This window comes from Tachypleus tridentatus, chromosome 13, assembly GCF_004210375.1.
Source record: "Tachypleus tridentatus isolate NWPU-2018 chromosome 13, ASM421037v1, whole genome shotgun sequence".
In the NCBI taxonomy this organism is placed as follows: domain Eukaryota; kingdom Metazoa; phylum Arthropoda; class Merostomata; order Xiphosura; family Limulidae; genus Tachypleus; species Tachypleus tridentatus.
In genome coordinates, this window is record NC_134837.1 from 13,546,013 (window position 1) to 13,570,352 (window position 24,340).

Sequence of the window (24,340 nt, forward strand, 5' to 3'; positions counted from 1 at the left end):
ATTAAAGACACCTGTTGCATTGGTATAATATTAAGTACTTAATTAAGCACAAGAAAAAATGCAAAATGTTCCAAAAAACTGCTCGTTCATAATTATGAAATCCCTTGAACAATCCAGTATACAAAATAGAACATCACACTAAATTGTCCATTTACTTCTTTTTTTTTTCCTCGTGCCCATAGAATGGTCCCTTAATTCATTTGTTCCTTATTACTCTTATCTGTTCCGTCACCAGGAGAGTTCTTTCGAGATGGATGGACGAGTGAAGTTATAAGTGGCTCTATCCTTGTTGATTTTCTGGAAGTGGTCTTGAAAGTAATCCTGGGCTCATAAGCATGTTACGTTTCTGTTCACAGATTCTTTGCTGAAGTTATTAAGTAGTAATTATCTCACTGATTTAATCCAAAGATGACCACAGTGGGTAACATCTTTATTCTTCACGAGAACTGTTCTAACTACCAATTTATCAGGAAATGTGGTGTGTCTTCCAATCACTTGATAAAGAATTATTACTAATAACTCCTGGCGTTAGTATTTCACCTCTTAGCAGAGTAACCACCCTCTCTGTTATAGTAAATAATACGTAACACATAGGGATTTCCTGGTCACAGATTCTGATGCTATTCAAAGTTGACCTAACCTCACATCCGTGTTTCCATATTAAGTCAGCTCTCAATATGCCCTCTTCATGAATTACTCACACGTTATGTTGTATAGATAATTTTTCTATAGTTAGAGTAACCTCTAATTTTCTTCTTGACAAAACTTTGTGTCCACTTATTGTTTATGTAACTTTCTTCTTACACTATTTTTGGAGGCAATTCCCACCTTTCATTGTCAAATCTGGACCATTATCTCGTCAAAATATTGTAGCATTAACGTAATGCTGATCAACATACTGCAAAGTTTCTGTCAATAAATGCATTAACTTGTGAACGAATTTTCTCAAATAATGAACTCACTACTTCATTCGAAACAGAGGGTATTTTTAACAAGACTTTGTCTCATAAATTTATTTATTTTTTATTTCTTGGTTAGCTATTTATTGTTCCTACGATCTGATTAGACTATGTCTTCCTGGCTTAATATTAGTTTCTGATTTTTACAGTTATAACAATATCATTTTCCTGGTATCTTCTGAGAGAAGCTTTATGCTATAAAGGGTTATGTCTGTAGTTGCTGACACTGTTCTTTCATGTTACACTTGAAGTACCTATAATCCTATGACTTATTTCATTTTGTTTAATTGTTGTTCAGCTAATCATTTTAGTTGTTCTGTAATACTTTCAGAGGAGATTAATATTTCATTGATACTCGATCTGATAATTCCAGAACTTATAAATGGTGCTTAGTGGTTTATCTACAACTTTAATAGATTCACGTTACATTACCAACTGCAGAGCTTTCTTTAAGGATGCACATATACTTTGCCTCAACCTAGTTTTCATATCCTCGTCTGTTATGGCATCTATAAATTGGTCACCTGCCAACGAATCCATCTTTTCACGTGAAGCATCTAAGTAACATAGTTGACCAAGCCTTTCCAAATCTTCTTCAGTTTCACGTAATGTCATTTCTTTCCTTAATACTCCGTTCTGAATTGATCCTTTTGTTGTGTCAATTTGAACTTGTTAGATAAAACAGATAACAATGCTTGATAGTTGTTATGGTTCATCTAGGTTACTTAATACTGTTAAAACTAGTCATTTTAAATTGGCAGCAAATTGAATAGGTCGTTGTGTGCCCCCCGCTAGTACAGCAGTATGTCTACGGATTTACAACACTAAAATCAGGGGTTCGATTCCCCTCGGTGAGCTCAGATAGCCCAATGTGGCTTTGCTATAAGAAAACACAGGTCGTTGTGCATTATTCTATCTGTTATTTTTGGAAATGATTTCAAACTGAGTTTATATGCTTCCCATGATCTATTTTTTATCATAGTCTGTTTTTCATTTAGATGATGTTGCTTAACTGGCCAGCTGGATTAAGTAGCAATATGACTGGAGTAGTACAGAAAGGTTCCAACCGAGCAGTAAAGGTAATGAGTGTAAACAAAAAAGCTCTTCTATTCAATACTTTGTAGTAAAATTTGTTTTGTCTTCACCTTGAGTTCTTAAGTAAATGTAAAAGAGGTGTGGATAGTTAAATATTTACATTCACTAATTCATTATCCAAATGTTTTATTCAGCACTGTTGTTCGTTCCTTTTATCTTAATTCTCTCTCTTATATTTTCCAATTTTGTTACTTATAACCTTTATACATGTTGATAGGGTCCTTCAATCTTATTATTGTAATACTTTTGTACATCTTCCATTTCTTCACTAGTTTTGTTTTAAATTCTTTACATGTTTCATATCGTTATTTAAACTTAAGTTTAAGTCCTTTCTTGTTCTTGTAATTTTATTTCTCTTCTTTATGGTTTCTGTTTTCTTTATGTATTTTTTTTCTTGACCACCTTTTAATTGTTTCTTGATCCCTATCAAAGCGTCAATGTCTCTTTTGGATTTGATCCAGTAATAAAATTGAACCAAAGTTCTATTTTCATCAAAATAATCCACTTCTGACGACATCGTTATAACTTTTTGTAGATGTTCGACAAGTTCTTTTATATCGTTTGAGGGAAATGATACGGAATTCAATTTACTTAACGATTGTTTGTTTGTTTTTTGAATTTCACACAAAGCTACTCGAGGGCTATCTGTGCTAGCCGTCCCTAATTTAGCAGTATAAGACTAGAGGGAAGGCAGCTAGTCATCACCATCCACCGCCAACTCTTGGGCTACTCTTTTACCAACGAATAGTGGGATTGACCTTTACATTATAATGCCCCCACAAGTGAAAGGGCAAGCATGTTTGGTGTGACGGGGATTCGAACCCGTGACCCTAGGATTAAAAGTCAAGTGCCTTAACCACCTGGCCATGCAGAGCCTGGTCGAAGTGTCCAGAGAGAGAGAAAATTTCCATATTTGAAATAAATTCACTACATGAGCAAGTGCATGACTTACATCCACAAATGTGTATTTTAGACCTTTATTAAACAGTTTAGAAAATAAGATTTACCTTGTGGTGATATGAAATTTGACTAAGCCCTTCGGGATTAAATTTACAGATACAATGCTGGCCAAAATCTTAAGGCCAATGAATATAAAGAAAAAATATGCATTTTGCATTGTTAGACTCAACCACTTATTTGAGTAGAGCTTCGAAAGATGAAAATAAGAAAAGAGAAAATAAAAATAAAAAACGTTTTTAGCATTTAATAGGGAAAATGTGAACACTATGAAATTAGCCTAAATACTAGCTGATCAAAAGTTTAAGACCATACTGAAACGAAGCATTAATCGGTAAACACGTAACGAAATTTAGTCATTTGTGTTCAAGCATTAGCATTGTCAACATCTCCCACTGATATCTCCTGTGTTACATTGGGTAAAAACATGGCAAAGGCTAAAAACTTGACAGAGTTTCAATGTGGCAGAATTGTCGAGCTGCAAAAGCAAGGTTTCTCTCAACGTGCCATCGCTGGTGAGATTGGGCGTAGTAAAACTGCTTTTGCAAATTTTTTAAAAGACCCTGAGGGATACAAAACGAGAATTTCAAGTGGTCGGCCCAAGAAAATGTCGCCCGGCGTTAAGCAGGAGGATCCAACGGGTTGTCCGGCAAGACACCAGCCAATCGTCGAACCAGATTAAGGCCCTTACGGACACAGAATGTAGCTTAAGAACAATAAGATGGCATCTACTTAAACTTTTCTAATTTCAGGAGGCCTTCAATATAAAAAACGTTAACAAACTGGAAATTAAACCACACTGGTATTCAAATAATGCCTCAACTGAAGAAATCAGTTGTCATTATATTGCAAGATATACGGAACTTTGTTTTCTTATGAAATTAATTTTTAGCTTGAAAAAATTTCAATTGAGCAAGATAGTTTAATAGGTGATAATTAAAACAGTGATAGTTAAAACTTATTAAACAGTGAACTTAGAAAAACAGCTGATGGATGTCACAGCCTTTCTAATTATCAAAGGTCGCATAAAAAATACAGCATAGGACATTCTTCTAAATTTTGTAATACAAGCATTACAATAAGAGAAGAGAGTTCTATTAGAGCACAAAGAACTAACCAATGATTAAAATCAGTGATAAAACCAATCCTACAAATTGTTGTTGTGCTGTCTCAGAAATTGAAAACAACAATACTCAGTTTCTCAAGACAAAAGAAATTCTGAAGAAGGATATCAGTAAACAGTAAAAACACGTGTGTATTTAATCCGTGATGACCAAAAAACCCACTTGTAGAGAAAAGTAAAAGCAGCTGGTATGGGTAGAGAAAGATCTACCTCGACTCAATAGTGCAAGAATTGTTGGTTAATGTAAGTACAATAAAGCTGGACATATTTAACTTTCCAAATGATAAAGGGAATTTACAATTTTATCAGATATGACAACTTGTCAATGGGTTCAGAATCCAGTCATGTATCAATGAGCATTTTCTCATACACAGACTCAAGTATTTCTAGTATGGCCAAAGTTGTTTCCAGGAAACCTGATGCAATGAAACCACCTCTGGAAAAACAATGAGGTCAAGGATAGAATAATAAAGCCAAAACCAAAGGCAAGAGACAGGAACAAGAGCCTCTGTAAACGAAAAAAAAAAATAAAAGCACTGAAATATATGTTGCACCAAGACATTCTTTGGTTTGATTCAGACCACGTACTTACTCTCCTCCTTCAACTCATGGTTGAGAAGTATCGCTGCAACACATTTCTATTCAACTATCTAGCAAAGTAGAACAGATGTTCTTTTCACATTCCAATGATAGCTGGTTTTCAACACTCTGACAAAAGTGAAACTACTTACTGCCAAGATGTTGCATTTAAAATGTGTCTAGTCTCACTGTAGATCAACATCATTTACAAGTAAAGTCGACAGGTAATATTCTTGAGTTGCTTTGTACGTTGGTCGATACAGATGAATTTATTAAGAGATTAAATTTTTTCATAAGAGCAGAATGAAAACAGAACAAGCAGTTCTTCTACAGTTGTTATAATGAATCTATCCCTCATCCACAAGTTCAAGTTCTTTAATAAATTACTGGACGTAACTACTGAACCAACAATAGATAAGTGGGAAACACAGTTCATACGTAAATTTCCCAAACTTCATTTCTTGAATATAAATTCAAGGGACTTGTAGAAACATATTAGATCTCTATTTTTGTCACTTAGACAGAACTGTGTAACAAACTGCAGGCTAATTAAACAGATGGTAGAAAACTAGTTTGAGCTGCTATCGTAATTATGTCATAGCTGTCACTACTTCATGTTTAATTAAGAAATAAATCTGGTACTTCTAAAGCTTCTTGCACTAATAAAATTAGAGAAAGCAAATTACAAACTTCTCTTGGTATAACAAAACATCTAACACTAACATTATCTAGTTAATAAAAAAAGTTTGTGTTAACACAAACAGTTCAATTTGTTTCACTTGAACTATGATAAATAACTGAACTTGTCCTAAAACTTTTATTATTATAGCAATAAGATTACTTTCTCAAATTTGGAATCCTGTAATACAATCTCCACTTAATAACAACAAATATAAAGTCCAAACTTTGCAAGTTACACATTATTTAACATGTTGTAGTAATGTATTCACACACAAACACCAAATGAAGTACAAACATCGCAAGTTACACATTATTTAACATGTTGTAGTACTGTATTCACACACACACCAAATAAAGTACAAACCTTGCAAGTTACACATTATTTACCATATTGTAGTAATGTGCTCACACACACATGAAACAAAGTACAAACTCTGGATATAACTCATCATTTGACATGTTGTAGTAATGTTTTCACATAAAAACACACCAAATAAAGTTCAACCTTTACAAGTTATTCGTTATTTGGCATGTTGTAGTAATGTATTCACACACACACACACACACACCAAATAAAGTCCAACCTTTACAAGTTATTCGTTATTTGGCATGTTGTAGTAATGTATTCACACACACACATACCAAATAAAGTCCAACCTTTACAAGTTATTCGTTATTTGGCATGTTGTAGTAATGTATTCACACACACACACACCAAATAAAGTCCAACCTTTACAAGTTATTCGTTATTTGGCATGTTGTAGTAATGTATTCACACACACACACACCAAATAAAGTCCAACCTTTAAAAGTTATTCGTTATTTGGCATGTTGTAGTAATGTATTCACACACACACACACACCAAATAAAGTCCAACCTTTACAAGTTATTCGTTATTTGGCATGTTGTAGTAATGTATTCACACACACACCAAATAAAGTCCAACCTTTACAAGTTATTCGTTATTTGGCATGTTGTAGTAATGTATTCACACACACACACCAAATAAAGTCCAACCTTTACAAGTTATTCGTTATTTGGCATGTTGTAGTAATGTATTCACACACACACCAAATAAAGTCCAACCTTTACAAGTTATTCGTTATTTGGCATGTTGTAGTAATGTATTCACACACACACAAATAAAGTCCAACCTTTACAAGTTATTCGTTATTTGGCATGTTGTAGTAATGTATTCACATACACACCAAATAAAGTCCAACCTTTACAAGTTATTCGTTATTTGGCATGTTGTAGTAATGTATTCACACACACACCAAATAAAGTCCAACCTTTACAAGTTATTCGTTATTTGGCATGTTGTAGTAATGTATTCACACACACACACACCAAATAAAGTCCAACCTTTACAAGTTATTCGTTATTTGGCATGTTGTAGTAATGTATTCACACACACACCAAATAAAGTCCAACCTTTACAAGTTATTCGTTATTTGGCATGTTGTAGTAATGCATTCACACACACACCAAATAAAGTCCAACCTTTACAAGTTATTCGTTATTTGGCATGTTGTAGTAATGTATTCACAAACACACCTAATAAAGTCCAACCTTTACAAGTTATTCGTTATTTGGCATGTTGTAGTAATGTATTCACACACACACCAAATAAAGTCCAACCTTTACAAGTTATTCGTTATTTGGCATGTTGTAGTAATGTATTCACACACACACACCAAATAAAGTCCAACCTTTACAAGTTATTCGTTATTTGGCATGTTGTAGTAATGTATTCACACACACACAACCAAATAAAGTCCAACCTTTACAAGTTATTCGTTATTTGGCATGTTGTAGTAATGTATTCACACACACACACCAAATAAAGTCCAACCTTTACAAGTTATTCGTTATTTGGCATGTTGTAGTAATGTATTCACACACACACACACCAAATAAAGTCCAACCTTTACAAGTTATTCGTTATTTGGCATGTTGTAGTAATGTATTCACACACACACAAATAAAGTCCAACCTTTACAAGTTATTCGTTATTTGGCATGTTGTAGTAATGTATTCACACACACACAAATAAAGTTCAACCTTTACAAGTTATTCGTTATTTGGCATGTTGTAGTAATGTATTCACACACACACCAAATAAAGTCCAACCTTTACAAGTTATTCGTTATTTGGCATGTTGTAGTAATGTATTCACACACACACCAAATAAAGTCCAACCTTTACAAGTTATTCGTTATTTGGCATGTTGTAGTAATGTATTCACACACACACACAAAATAAAGTCCAACCTTTACAAGTTATTAGTTATTTGGCATGTTGTAAATGTATTCACACACACACATTAAATAAAGTCCAACCTTTACAAGTTATTCGTTATTTGGCATGTTGTAGTAATGTATTCACACACACACCAAATAAAGTCCAACCTTTACAAGTTATTCGTTATTTGGCATGTTGTAGTAATGTATTCACACACACACCAAATAAAGTCCAACCTTTACAAGATACTCGTTACTTAACATGTAGTAATGTACTCACACATACATTAAATAAAGTCTAAAGTTTGCAAGTTACTTGTTATTTACCATGTTGCAGTGATGTAGTCACATAAACACACACCAAATATAGTCCAAACTTTGCAAGAAAAACGTTATTTAATGTAATAACATATTAACATACAATAAAAACTATATTCAGTATTTATTCTTGTATATATGTTATATTTTCTATTATTTTTGTGCATGTTGTTCTTGTTATAATGTCTGTATACCTACTTTTTATGGGTATTTAAAAATGATATAATGATGTAGATAAAGATATGATGATATAATGACACAGATAAAGATGTTATGATTTAATGATATACATAAAGATGTGATGATGTAATGATACAAATAAAGATATGATGATATAAATAAATATATAATGATATATATATATATATATATATAAAGATATGATGATGATATAATGATATAGATAAATATTTTTGGTGCTAACCTTCATCACTTCTCTTCCAGGGGTGTTACTGACCTGCTCCCAGGTGTGATTAGAGGTGTAATAATCTGATTTCACTTGACAAGTGACTGGACAATGTGTCTGGAGCAAAAAATCAACAACTGAACTCACAGCCTTCTTCTCCTTCTTCGGACAGCATCCCAGATGAGACAAAAATAAAGCTAAACACTAACTTCCTAGTCTATAACTAAACTATTTAGAAGAATATAATTTCCTGTCATCATTAATTAAAACCATATGAGCATTAAAATTTACACATGGGACAAAAATTATTATAATTTCCAAACATCTCTGGTTATTAAATGAAAATAACTACTAGAAGCAAGCTTCAAATCATAAATGGCATTTGTTCTTAATGTAGTTAAAATTAGCAGTCTCAGTGTGTTTTTTGGTTGTCCTATGACATTCTGGGTAATTTACCTCTCATGATACAAATAAAAATAATCAACCACTTATTTTTTATGAAAGAACAACTAGGATACAGTCTGTTGCATTTAAAACCATACAACTGAACTTTTTCTTGGCAAGTTTTCCCTAGTAGAAAACATTTTTATTGTTTTGGCCAGAAAATTGAGTAGTTGAATCTAAGAAATTTATCTTTACTAATATCACTTTAGTCAGAAGGGTATCAACTATCTTATCCCTCTTCAAGTCTTACAAATCCTTGCTCTTGCTCACTATCTTGTAATATGGTTTAAACACTCATATAACATATTACATTACCAGTCTCTTTTGTACATACAAGTATTCATACATATGTACAGAGCCAATAAAGTGGCCAATCACCCCAAAACTGTTAATATTTTGACTGAGAAACGTTATACGTATGTACTGCTTATAACAATAAAAAGTCTCTTTCACATATAGAAAAAATCTATTTAAAGCAAAGTACATATCTAGGTGTGATTTGTTTCACATGGTGAGATCATATAACCTTTTAAAGGATGGTAGTAAATGTATAAAACATTGCTTACCTTTAGCAACAATAACTTGTAAATTATCCAAACCCTAGTGGTGAAATGTTTTTTAACATCTGAAATGTGGTGAGAACTGACAAACTGAACAGCAAGTTATGTTACACAGGAGCTAAATAGCTAGATGAAAGATCCTCCTTTAGAACTTCGAACCAGGTACAGGGAAACCAGAGAATTCATCACCTACTATACAGCTACTCTTAACTGACAACTGTCAGAGTTACAGTGCTACCACAGTTTAAAATGCAGAAAATTTCCAATAGCACATCATAGCTCAATTGGCATACTAACTATGAAGCCAGCCCAGTTCTCAAAATGTAACAAAGTTGTGTCAAAAACACAGAATACTAAAAATAAACAAGCAGATTCTCCATATGTTGTGAATATAAAACCTATTGCAATTAGAGAAGAAAAAATATGAACATCCTAAGGAAACATTCCTGTTGCACTACCTTGAATTTCAGAATGAAAACTGATATATATATGTGAGAAAAACAACAAGTACCTCAAAATAAGTCAAATATTTTAAAAAAATCTTGAAAGGTATTAGTTTTGGAGACTTTTCTCCTTCATTTTAATATCATTTAATTATATTTATAAAAAAAAAGATAAATTAGATGAATCAGAATGTTATTTCTGCCATTTCTGAACACTTTAAAGTAAATAAAAAACATTCTTAATTAATATCCACACAATAAACTTGAAATACAAACAAAATATGAACTAGATTTAATTGTCTTTAAAATTTTCAAGTTTCATCACACAAAATACATTTCAATATATTCACAAGTTTTAATTTACATTCAATTAATTCTCTGTTTTGACCACGAACATCTGTTCACTTGACCGTTAGGCAGTTTTGTAACTTACGGATAGTGTTTTTGTCTAAGCAACACAAGTCAAAATCAAATGTTGAGTCAGTCACAAAGTACAATCCTGTTTGTTCAATTACATCTACCACCCTCTGGATATGACCACGATCTCTTAGTGACATTATCTGTTGTCTTAGTTTTTCTAATTCTGCCAAGTAGCTTGGATCAAACTGGGAACGGTGATTTGATTTTTGAGATTTAGTTTCCGAGACCTGTTCTGATGCTTCTTCTGATAATATGATGTGATTTTTTTCGTGTTTAGGTGTTGAAAAGTCTTTTCTTTCTTTCTTTACTTTGCTAGCCTTAGCAGTATCAACCTTTTCTTCACGATTTATTTTTGTGTCAGTCTCTTCATCACTTAAGTCTAATGCTTCTTTACTTTTGGGTAATGAAGTTTCCACGGGGGAATCGGGACAGCTCGATAGGGGAGACAACAGCTCATTATCTTTTTCCATCTCTGCCATCATTGCTGCAAGAGGTCCATGAGTTCCTCCAGTAGCTAACGAAGACAGACTGATGCTTGAAGCAGGACTGCTGTTACCATCCTCATGTGTTTGTTCAAAACTTTCTGTAACAACTGGCTCAGGAGAAAGTTTTTCTTTAATTTTCTTTGGTTTGATTGCTGAACTGTTTTTTACATCCCCTGTACTTCCACCCTTCTTTTCTTCTTTTTTTTCTTTCTTCTTCTTTGGATCATATTTTGTCTTCAACAAACTGTTTGATGAGGACTGTGTAACCTGCTTTGAAGACTTTTCTTGCTCCTTTTCTTTCTTTATTGCATTTTCTGAAATGTTAGATTTATTTTGAGGTTTTTGATGGTTTTCTTTCTTTTCTTTTTTGTCTTTATGTTGCTTGTCTTTTGAGAAACTCTCTACAGACATCACTGAACTTGCGACTGATGATGTTGAAGTAGTACGCTTTCTTTTCTTACACACCGTCACACTTGAATTTAAACCCTGGGTAGGAGACTCAGGCCTTTTTGATATCTCCTTTCCTTCTTTATTATGAGATTTCAGTTCTTTATGTTGCCTGCTTTCTTTGTGATGCTTGTTTTTGTCTTTAGGTAGTGATGGAGGTTTGGTTTCTTTACTTGAAGAAGATACTTGTACTGAGCAGCTCCCTCCTTGTGAAGATTTTGATGATTTTGGAGTTCCACTACCAGGTTTGGCAGAGGGTCCTTCCTACATGAAAACAGAGAAATATTCAATATCACTTAGAAAACAATATTTATATAAATTATGAAATGTTTAATAGCTCTTTAATTTTGTTTTCTGTGCGTAATGTAGTGGTTTAAAATCCAACTTTAAATATTCACCCAAACACTAGGTGACACTATGTTACAACAAAGTATTATTATAGCTCTGACTAGGTGACACCTACATACCAGCTTATAAACTGACTAACATTACAAAGCAACTATTAAGTGTTTACATAATCCATCATCTGACTAACTAATATTATTGAGCTACTAAACTCATCAAACAAATATTTCCACTGACTAAACTGTGTCAAGATAATCTGTCAACAAATTGCAGGTGCTAAGAATACATAAACTGTCCATATGGTAGCACTAAGCACCAATTAATTTATTTAAAACAAATTTTTCTCATCTGGTTCTTAGTGCTATAGGTCAGCTATATTAAGTGAATGTAACCTTTCAAGTAAACAAATAGTTTTATTAATCACCTCATTAACATCAGGATTTTTTATTTAGAGGGGGGAGAAGGTCAAGTATTATTAAGTACAAAATCAATGTTTTTTTATCTTTAAGAAATGTTTGTTTATTTATTGTATTTTCATAAAACTGAAATTACTTCAGAATGTCTTTGCACATCTTCAAGATAATCTGACGTGGTTTCATTAAATCCACCATTAGGTCCTGTCTACTTAGAGATACCTCTTTTGGTTTCCAGTCGAAAAGTATGACAACCCTGCCCAACCAAAGAAATTAACACTTTCATGCCACTATGTATGGAGATTTTTTTAAAATCTTGAAGAAATAAATCCTCATATCTGCTAGGGAACCATAGCTCTTTAAAAGTGTGTAATAATAATATTTCAACCACATTATATTCACCATATTCAGTGAAGACAAGATACAACATTAAAGAAACATTTATTTATTCTACTCAATGTTTTGGCTTACACCTTTTTCAATGTTCTATGATATCCATTGTTGATGACACATTTCACTCAATCTAGACCTCTTCAGACTAGCTTAGATGTGACGAACGCAGTACAAGTTGGGATAATATTTATATAGGCCAAGAGATAAAACGACATCTTTTAGAGTATGAATGCCTTTCATAATCTGGTAGGGCACAATTATAATTACACAGGCCTGCAGTAATTTCACTGTCTTGAAAGTTTTACATGTTCTACAGTAATTCCTGCTCCCTGAACTTGAAAATGTACAAATTTTTTCCAAAATGTCATATGTATTTTTGCACAAGTGGATCATTTCATTGAAATTAAGTCACATTTTGTTATGCTTAAAATGTTGACAACCACTGGCTATAGATTTCTCTAAACCAACCATGATGTGAGAGTCTTACTGATTGTTCTAGAATAAATAAGAAACATTCTGATAGTATATAAATGGTTAACAGGCCACATGACGTGTCATTTCTGGATAGTATTTGTTTGTACATACAATTTGCCATTTTTTTTTTTTTCTTTTAATACTTACTTGCCATTATGACAACAAGAGGTGTTCATGACTCAAACATATTTGTTACATTCATGGTAAATTTACTGTCAAGAAACAAAGGCAAACAATTACAGAATTTGTCAAAAAACATATTATGCACATTTTGGAATAAAATTTGGGTATCAAGACAAATCATGGCTCTGCACAAAGCTTCCATCCTTTACATCAAAGAGTTGAGACACTGAACTAAAGGTAATAACAAGTCTATATCGTTTGGAATTCCAGTGGTCTGGCATGAGCTAGAAACCACTCATGTAATGTACAAGGCAAGAAAAACATGAAATAAAAAGTAAATCTGCTATAAGACCAGTTGCTCATGGACCTGATATACCTGTACCTACTCCAACAGAGATACTTGATACAGTTTCAACTAATTCTGAATCTGATGTTAACAGAAATGATGATGGGGATTGTTGTCAACCTGACACATCTGGCAAATCAGTTTTTCACACAAGGTAAGCTTAATGATTTGGTGAGAGATTTGGGCATTAGAAAGAATTTTTCAGATATTGTGAGATACAGACTTGAGACTAAGAACTTACTTTATCCAGAGACATGTTACTAGAACAGAAATTGTGACAAACAGTTTATATCATACTTTTTACAAGAGAGTTCATTGATTTGTTACAACAATATTACTAAACCAATACTAATTCTATGAGCTGGAGTCTATGAACCAAGGTGTTACCCTTCACAATGACAGCATACATGCATCTGTTCCTAGTGCTTATTTGGTTCACTGGAACCAAAGAAGGTCAAATACAAAAAATGTAGTTGACTACTTTGTAGAGACCTAAAAATCCTTTGTATATTGTTGGGTCAACAACCCAGTTATACAAAGTTTCCATGTTTTTTTTGGTACAAATGGGACAGCACAGCAGGAAACCATTGCTGGATAAGGAAGCAATAGCGATGAACAGACTGCCCGATACCAGGATCAATAAACATTGAACGTGAAAGTTTGTTTGACACAAAGAAAGTTCTATTACCCCCACTTCAAATAAAACTAGGCTTGACAAAACAGTTTTTAAAAGCCTTAGACAAAGATGGCAACTATTTCAAGTATCTACGTGTACAATTCCCAGCTCTTTCTGATGGAAAACTTAAAGAAGAAATTTTAGTTTGGCCTCAGATTAGGACATTGACTTTAGATGAACAGTTTGAAAGGACAACAAGTTTAAAAAGAAGCATGGATTTCCTTTAAAAATGTCATTGACTAATTTTCAGAAAATAACAAGAACCCAAATTATGATAACATTGTTAATAACATGCTTGATAAATCCAGAGTTGTACTATTTGCTTGAAAATTCATTTATCACACTCGCATATTGACTATTTCTCTAAAGATCTTGGTGCCATCAGTAAAAAAACAAGGGTAAAGATTTCATCAAAATGTCATGGATATAGAGAAGAGGTTTCAGAGAAGTTGAAACATCAACATGATTACTGCTGGTCATTGAAATGAGATGCTCCGGACACAATGCATAAAAGACCACAACACTTAGTTTTGAGACTAAAAGATGGAGATTTCACAAAACAATCAGGATGAACACGAATACATCAACATTATTCTCTTGAGAAACCTTTTCAAACACGTTCAATGTGTTTGACTTCAGTTGTTATTCTCAGCATAATTCATCTACTTTATTGCTTCTAGTCATGAGTCATAATTGTTTTTATTATACTATCAAATCACAATTAAATGCATTTCAGAGGTAAATGTTAGAGAAGACAGTGTCGGGCCAATTTAGACTGTTAGATGTTCTGTAGGTCTATGTTTGTAAAAACTAATAACTTACAAATATTACTACACCTGAAAAACTTAAAGCAATAATCAAATGAATATTTCTGAAACTTAAATTTTTTTTGGTAAATTGACAATTTATAATGAAATAATTATATAGTTATTACATAATAAATATGAAACCAAAGACCCAAAAATAATTTTTCACACACACATGCCTTTCCTACATACTACACTGGTTCTGCAAGTTTTTAACTTGTTTTTATACAAGTTAGTTCATAAAATAAGCCAACTGTCCTATAAAGATAGGTTTGTTAAACATTTAGGTCACTGTGCATTTTTGCATAGCCCCATTATGTATGTTTTTTGCATATATTGCTTGTTTTCATTGGGTCTACAATTATATTTGTAGTTATTCAAAAATAAAATATCTTAAATGCTACTAAAATAAATATAAAATGATGTTTTTGTTTCTATATCTTATAAACGTTATCTGCCTTTCATTTTCTCAAATGATCATGGTTTTGAAAAGGGCCTCACTAACCTTTAATCTTGTGCTAAAGCAAAGTCTACTCTAAGACTTCATTAGTTTTAATTTTAAAGTAAAGAGTAACTTCCAAAGTTTCTACTTCAATGTAATAAATAACCAGGAAAGTAACAAAAATTAATGTATTAATTTTGCATATCAAGCACAAACAATGTTGGAAGTTAGATCATTTTAAAGAATGTGACCAAAAAAGGCTTAGGTTATAACAACTAAAACTGTGTTTAAGTTTACACATATACAGAGTAAAAAGGGAGTCATAAGGAAAACGTATCATGAGAAAGAAAAATAACAGCTGTGTAGTTTAAATAAAATTATGTTAGAAGTTAGAAAACTGTACAATTAAAAGTGCAGTTACTCAAGTTTTACACTTTTTAACACCACTAGCTTACCAAAGTTAAATTTAGTGTTTCACACCAAATTAAAAAAAAAAAATCAACAAATAGAATTTTGTTTATTTTGATAGGAATGTTAAATATTCTGGGTTCAAAAATAAAAGTTTAAATTGTTACAGTGAGGAGGCACAAAGAATTTAAATTAGAGCTAGCAGTTGTTTTTTCTTTCACTTTATCAAAAACATATGTTAATTTTCACATCAAGATAAAATTCAGAATATGAACATTTCAGCTATAGTTTTATTTTGTAGTTGGTGTCACACAGATGTTTTAAATTCTTAATTTTAAATAACATGCTCTTGTAAAAATCACAAGACACCTCACTGGAAAGGCAGATTTTCTGCAAATTGTATTAAATTCTTCTGGAAGTTAAAAGTGTGCAATAATAAAAAGTTTCTGTAAGAGTAACCATCACTCTTATGTTAAATGAAATCCAACCTTTTGCTTGCCTCCAGAAGTTGGAGATTGAGTTTTGAGTACAGGGCCAAAGATGTCTGTAAATGGTTGATTACCAGGATGAGAAGAACCCCCAAGTTTCCCACCATCCTAGATTTAAGAAATAATAGTTCAGTGTATTTGGAAAGTCACTGGAAACTGCAATATCTGTGTAAATTTAGTGACTTACAATTTTTGATATATTAAACTTTGACATCTCTCTCTTCTAATCAAATGTTGAAATATTCCAATTACAACAATAAATGCAACCTAATTTTTTAAATTAAATTAATAACATGTTACAGTTATATATATATAAAGATAGCAGCATTATTTTATTAGCTTATTATTTCAAAATTTAATAGTATTATTTGATCTGTCAAATAAAAATAAAATTCTTTGACATTTTCAAAATAAAAGTGAGAATATAAAAGCTCATTTATGTTGCAAGTATTCACATCTAAGTTAAATCATCATATCTAACATCAATGAAAAATTGGATAATTGACATTATTTAAAAGTCCAAGCTACCTTGATGGGTGAAAGTTTTGGTTTCTTTTCTTTGATAATCTCACTAGATGACGTTGTCTTACTTGCTGGCTGTTTGGAAGAAACCTGTGGATGATGATCTGGGGCTTCACTGCTTGATACCCCCTTGATATATTGTTGGGAAGGAGGGGGCTGTGGTTGGATGGTGGGGATTGTTCCTCCTGCAGGATTGAGGGTGACAGCAACCTACATGTACACAGAATGTGACAAGCAGTTAGCCTTTACTGAAAGAGAAAAATATCAAAAGATGACATCTACTACAAAAATTATTATAATAAAAATGATGTAGAGATATTTGGGCTTGCATTAAGAGGTACAAAGTCAAGACAATTGAGTAAGTATAACATTATAGGTAAAATGATGTCTTTGCAAGAATAGAGAAAACAAGAAACTTTTGTGGAAACAGTTTGTACATTATTAATGTAACCATGTGACATTATTTTATAAATGACTCTTTTTAGTTTTTCATATCAGGTTTAATTCAGATTTAGGTGCACTGGTAATGTTGTTTTCCTGTAACTTATTAATTCTTTTAAATAAAACATTAAAATGACACCTGCCCAGCAGAACAGTAATTATGAACGTCACACGAATGAAATAAGCAGTTTTAATTTCTTAATCTCTACACAAAGTAATAATTTGTCCAACAACATAATTACCACTTTTTCAATAAAAACAACAACAAAAAACTAAGAACTTAGAAAGTCTTCAAAATCATTAAAATAAACCACATACCTCAGCTGATACATATCTACTTTACAATTGTCTAGTAGTTTAAGTAACAAAACTGTACATTTCAAATAGTAACTCTTATCCACTGTTTATAATTCAAAATGTAGAGATAATACATACCCCTCCAGCTTTGAGCAACTTTTTTCTAAACTCCTCTGTTGGGTTCTGAAAAGTAAGTTTTTCTGCCCTAGTATTGGAAACAGGCCCTTCCAATCGTAAGTAAAGATCATACTGCAACACCACTTTCTTTGGTTCTTCTTTATTTCTGAAGTAAACTTCAATTGGAAACATAAAACCAGCATATCCAGATTCAGACACTTGGTAAGGTGGTTCCTTGATAACTGCAGAAAATATTTCATTTATAACTTTATCACAGGCATCAAAAGAAAACAGTTAACATGTTTAAACAATAGCGCCAAATTTATGCAAAAAATATTTAAAATATACAACGCACATAAGAGAGGAAGAAAACAAAAACTGAATCTCATAATTTAACTACTCTTAGTAAAACTTATGAGTAGTTGTACTTGTAAAGAACATTAAAAATTTAATGGCAACCTTTCAATAAGAAGGTGACAACACTTGCTACTGAGGCTTAATGAATGTACAATACTAAGTTACAGTAAATTCCAGTTGTTAACTTTACAAGTTAAATATTCACCTGAATATTTCAGTCTTTTATCAAAATTAAAAAGAAATTCTTCCATAATGAAATACATAAAAGGTATGTGTCCTCTTCAAATTCCAAAATTTTTCTAATTATACAAACACTAAAACTTAATTACCAAAGTCACGAAGTCAACAATTATTTCAAATAAAGAAAAAAGAAAAACATTAATGGTAACTTCATTTGTCAAAGTGACTTCTTCATATAATTAAAAATATTACTGTTTGTGAAGTTATCCCAAAATGTTGAGATAAAAAAATAAACAAATAATAGGTTCTAAGACACACTGTAGATATTCCTGACTCACAAGATACCATAAAGTGCAAAAATTGTTTACCTTCTGTAACCCTTTTAAATTCTACCATCAAGAAAATTTTAGATTCAGTAATTAATTATATAAAAAACTAATTTACTGGTTAATCTCTGTTTGTCGATTTTATTCTGTTTATGTCAAGGAAAAACTGTAACAACCAGAGTGCCACACTTACAAAGTAAAAATTGCATAGAAACTAATAATAAAATAACAAAACATAAAAAACCCTGCACAGTTTAAATGTGTAACTGAAAGGCCTTCTACCATCCAGATGGCTCTTATAACTTCAAGTATTTCATTCACAAGTGTCAATGCATTGCAACCAGAGCCTGGAACTTTTATTATCAATATTAGTAAAATAATTCACAAAATTATGAAATTCACTAGCCGAGTTGGCCTCTAAGTCATATAAATGTATCAACTTTATTAATAATTTTAAGTACAAAATTACAACTTATATGAATACACTTATGCAATATTACCTCGCTTAGGTTTGGGAAAGCTCTCATGAAGGTGAAAAACCACTTTTTCCACAAAATGCTGGATACTAAGCTTATCGGGTCCACGAACAAACACACACCAATCATGTGTAAAACCCTCAGGTGTAGGCTTAGTCTTTTGTGTGGCACGATGACCAAGTTCAAGTTTCACTTCCACACACTAAAAATATAAACTACATGTATATCTCTTTGAACAAAGTTTAATATAATAAAGACAGGTTATATCAGTTAATACACACTTCACAACAGTTTATATAAATGTCTTTATATATGTTATCATTCCAAAACAATTAAATTACAAGAAATAAACTTCATGAGAACTGAAGAATACTAAAAAATATTTTTAGTTTTGTTTTAAAACACTAGATGAAACCCCACATTATTGAAACATAACACTGTACTTGTGCAACTAATCATTGTTAGATAATTATATCTGTTTTGCAGTGTCTCTTTTTTGTGCCTCTTTCATGCAAAAATACTAATATAATTAAATAAATTTATTTACAAACTTTACATATGAAATAGCTGGTTTTTAAATATGAAACAAAAGGGTCATTAAGCTAATAACCACCAACACTAAACTTCTAAATTTAAGAACATAAGCAATAGCAGGGTAAAAGATGACCAACCCTTACTTTTGAATGTAGAATATTAAATCAATGACCCAAATAAATGTAACTTTATGTTCACATGTGTATGAGAAGAATAGGCAGTAATATGGGTGATAGCAGGTGCTACCACAGTTGCCTTCCCTTTAGTCAGCATATCCAAAAAGAAAGAAAAAGGTTGGTGATGACTGCTTCCAGCCAATCACATACCCTCTACTTGGCAATTCAAAATTAGTGACATATTAGTAGTTTTAAAATAACAAAGACAGGGTGAGATGGTTTGAAGGCAATATTCTGACTACTTGGATAGCTGAAATAACTTATAACAGCAATAACTTGAAACTAATTTTGATTATGTTTGTGACAATCAATACATGTGATTGGCCTTTCACTTAATTAAGTTAATTGCTGCTCATAGATAATAAATTATATTGAGTAATCAATTAAATCACCTAACTCGACATATAATTAAGCTAAAGTTGTTACAGATCTCAGGCATATTAATATCATTATATATGAAAAATAAGAATTTCAAAGCAGTTTGAGGAAAATTATATTAATGAAAGATCCAGTACTGTGACATATGATCCAAGACATCTTCAACATTTAATTATTCTCAGTCTTTAATTCTGTGTATTGTAAAATATGAAAAATTACCTTCAAATTACAAGATTGTTTTTCTAAGCTATTTAAGTTAATTATACGGATACCAGAAAAACTCAGTCTTACAAAAAAAGAATTAAACAGATTATATAAATATTTAAAATCACAGCAAGTTTTGAATTTTTTACTAGAACTATAAAACCTGCATAAACACGTAAGCAGATCTGAACAAAAACAGAAATTCAATTTTCATAAATTTTGCCAAAAATAACAAATGTATTCTTAATTATCTAGAGGTGTCAACATATTCCACATATAGATTTTTATCTAGAGGTGTCAACATATTCTTTATCTAGAGGTGTCAACATATAGATTTTTATCTAGAGGTGTCAACACGTTTCACATATAGATTTTTATCTAGAGGTGTCAACATGTTTCACATATAGATTTTTATCTAGAGGTGTCAACATATTCCACATATAGGTTTTTATCTAGAGGTGTCAACATATTCCACATATAGATTTTTATCTAGAGGTGTCAACATATTCCACATATAGATTTTTATCTAGAGGTGTCAACATATTCCACATATAGATTTTTATCTAGAGGTGTCAACATATTCCACATATAGATCTTTATCTAGAGGTGTCAACATATTCCACATATAGATCTTTATCTAGAGGTGTCAACATATTCCACATATAGATCTTTATCTAGAGGTGTCAACATGTTTCACATATAGATTTTTATCTAGAGGTGTCAACATATTCCACATATAGATCTTTATCTAGAGGTGTCAACATACATATAGATTTTTATCTAGAGGTGTCAACATATAGATCTTTATCTAGAGGTGTCAACACGTTTCACATATAGATTTTTATCTAGAGGTGTCAACACGTTTCACATATAGATTTTTATCTAGAGGTGTCAACACGTTTCACATATAGATTTTTATCTAGAGGTGTCAACACGTTTCACATATAGATTTTTATCTAGAGGTGTCAACATGTTTCACATATAGATTTTTATCTAGAGGTGTCAACATGTTTCACATATAGATTTTTATCTAGAGGTGTCAACATGTTTCACATATAGATTTTTATCTAGAGGTGTCAACATGATTTTTATCTAGAGGTGTCAACATGTTTCATATAGATTTTTATCTAGAGGTGTCAACATGTTTCACGTATAGATTTTTATCTAGAGGTGTCAACATGTTTCACGTATAGATTTTTATCTAGAGGTGTCAACATAGATTTTATCTAGAGGTGTCAACATATTTCACATATAGATCTTTATCTAGAGGTGTCAACATATTCCACATATAGATTTTTATCTAGAGGTGTCAACATGTTTCACATATAGATTTTTATCTAGAGGTGTCAACATGTTTCACATATAGATTTTAACACTTGTAACACCTTAAGTTAGAGTACATTCACTTCACTTCTTTTAAATGAAACTGATATTTTACACCAGTTTCAAGTTACTTCTTGTGGACTAATTACAAGACAGGTAGGGAAGACTCCAACAAGACTTGAACATGGTTCACAGACAAGATGAAAGTGTTTTAAAACTGAACTTAAAATAATTCAGTTTAGTCCTACTGGTAAAAATCAACAGAGGCTATAAAAGAAGATAACATTACAATGTACAAGAAGGTGAAAACTTAGAGCTTCTGATACAATATGAATACTGAATTACAAAATAAACAAAAAGGTGAAACGAACCAAACCGAGCCAGTGTGTGTTCCAAAATGAATTAGTTCTGAGATGGTTGACTCACAGATGAACTAATAGTTTTAAATTAAAAGAATTTACTTATAATGATCCATCATTCTTGTTGTTACTTAGAGTTCTAATGTTTTAGATACAACTTCTGTCAAGCCACAGTTCTATGAGTATTAATACAAACATTACAAACCTAAGTTACATTTATGAAACATTCATTTTAAATTAAAATATATTGCACTGAAAACACAAATAAAGTAAAACAATTAATACAGGTAAAGCTATGGACTGTGCCAGTTATTATATTACAGTTGGAAGATTATTCATTAAAAGTGAAAGTAAAACAGGAATCTAAAAACATACATAATTTAACATATGAGTACAGTAACATTAACTTCAGAGGAAGCTACAGTTCTTACAAGGTTCATACTTAATAATACATACCTACTAATAAATGTAACTAGATAATGCTTTACTTATAATGATTAGAATGCATGATTTCATCTGTTGGATTTTCTCACTTTAAATATTGTGTTTTGACATAGGACTTTAAATTTTACTGACTTCAAACTGAATGAAGAAAAATAATATATTACTATTAGAGTTACACATAAGCATATAAAAGTAAAAATGTTTATAAAAGTAAAATGATACTTTCTTTTTACACAAAAACAAAATAATGTTTATATGTTTTGTACTTCACTCACTGTCAATACAAAAAACCCTGGTTTCAGGTGCGACTTTTTTGAGTTACAAGGAATAGTGATCATTTTAGATATGTCATACATATATGTATACATAAACACCAGAATTTAGGTGCACAAATTTAATTTCTTAAACATGTTTGTCTGTTCAAAAGTTTCATATCATATCTACACACAATTCTTCAAAACTTGGATTTAAACGGAAAAAAAAAAAAGAGTCCAAAACAACGTTAAGAGTTGAATAGTCCGTGAACGGAACAGACCTTGTAATAATATTAGTTTTAAAATGGGCAAGCTGACAATGACAATCTATTTTGTCCTCAAATTTGAAAACATCTCTGCTATCCTTATATGAAGTCCAACGATAAAAAAAAAAATTATTACCAGAGTGTGTTATCTCACTACTCATGGCTTTTTCTCAAAAATAAGCAAAAAAGAAATCTGTATAGTTCAGAGATTAACTAATAAAATTACCTGCATTAGGACTATTTATTGGCTCCACTCAACAAATGTTAGGCCTACAAATTCAGCGTTTGTTGTGTTTCATTGAGCTTATTCAACAAGCCGACAAACAGCATCATTATTAATTAATCATAATGGACTGGACACAAAAAACAAGTCTATAACAAAGGTTAGGTTACAAGTGATAAAACAAAAAACTTGTCACATTTATAGGCCTAAGTTACTAAGCCTTCAGCACTTAAGAGCAACAATTACGATTTCCATCTTACTTATTACAGTTCATTTTTCGAGAGCCTAGTAACCGTTGTTTTCACTTTTAAATTTTCTAGTACAACGTTCAGAAAATGATATCCAGACAGAATAATTCTACACCATATCTTTTATACGTGAATCAAGTTAATTTTACTATTAACAAAATATTAATCCAACGTTTATTTATTATAAACATCCAAGATTATTGCTTCTACAGATCAGCGATAAATTACGGACTTAGAATGATAAAATTTGAGGTTCGATTCCTCACAGTAGATAGAGCGCAAATAGTTTATTGTGCAGATTTACACTGAAAACAACCAACCAACAAATCTTAAAAGCGTTTATAACATCACTTCAATCCCTGCAGTGGGCATAAAAATAATATTTTGGGAATGGTTTATTGTGCAAGTTTGAATTTAACAAAACGAATAAGTTTGTTTAGAGTAATCTTGACCATTTTAAAACGGTGAGAATGAGAGTTATTGTTTATTACAGGTTGTATGCAAGGCCAATTACATCTGAATTTGACATTAAAAGAAGTCGTCAGAAGTAATCCATATAATGTATGGTATTAATGGTACCTTTCCGTAAGATGTGAAGGTCAGTGTGTCCATTGATGCTTATTGCGCCACACCATACATTCGTCACGTTCCTATGTTAAAATAGAATTATACCTTGTTATAGTTTCATTTTCAATGTTGATAGGCCTGGCATGGCCCAGCGCGTTAAGGCGTGCGCTGCGTAATCTGAGGGTCGCGGGTTCGCGCCCGAATCGCGCCAAACATGCTCGCCCTCCCAGCCGTGGGGGCGTTATAATGTAACGATCAATCCCACTTTTCGTTGGTAAAAGAGTAGCCCAAGAGTTGGCGGTGGGTGGTGATGACTAGCTGCCTTCCCTCTAGTATTACACTGCTAAATTAGGGACGGCTAGCACAGATAGCCCTCGAGTAGCTTTGTGCGAAATTCCAAAATAAACAAAACAATCAATGTTGATACGACTATTATACCAGGACTCAGGGTGAAAAGTGATTATTTGTCAGCAGAATAATGCACCAGCGGATGTGCTCTTGGCAACATTGCAGGTGTGTCATTTTGTGACCTTCTGTAAGTAGGAAGTACCTGACTGAATGTCTCTAATATGA

General features: G+C 31.9%; 1 protein-coding gene and 1 long non-coding RNA gene across 2 annotated transcripts; one reads left to right on the forward strand and one right to left on the reverse strand.

Moving 5' to 3' along the window:
• The first annotated feature begins 224 nt into the window (after positions 1 to 224).
• LOC143237005 (uncharacterized) lies at positions 225 to 8,871 on the forward strand. The gene is made up of 3 exons (XR_013019833.1): positions 225 to 478; positions 1,958 to 2,038; positions 8,401 to 8,871. It is a non-coding gene; the product is annotated as an uncharacterized LOC143237005 (long non-coding RNA).
• On the reverse strand, positions 8,222 to 23,418 carry ear (ENL/AF9-related super elongation complex transcription factor). The gene is made up of 6 exons (XM_076475798.1): positions 22,956 to 23,418; positions 18,816 to 18,993; positions 17,474 to 17,694; positions 16,604 to 16,807; positions 16,076 to 16,183; positions 8,222 to 11,425 (listed from the first exon to the last, which is right to left on the reverse strand). Exons 1-6 carry the CDS (start codon positions 22,959 to 22,961, stop codon positions 10,211 to 10,213), a joined length of 1,932 nt encoding a protein of 643 aa, XP_076331913.1. The 5' UTR covers positions 22,962 to 23,418; the 3' UTR covers positions 8,222 to 10,210.
• Positions 23,419 to 24,340: the final 922 nt, after the last annotated feature.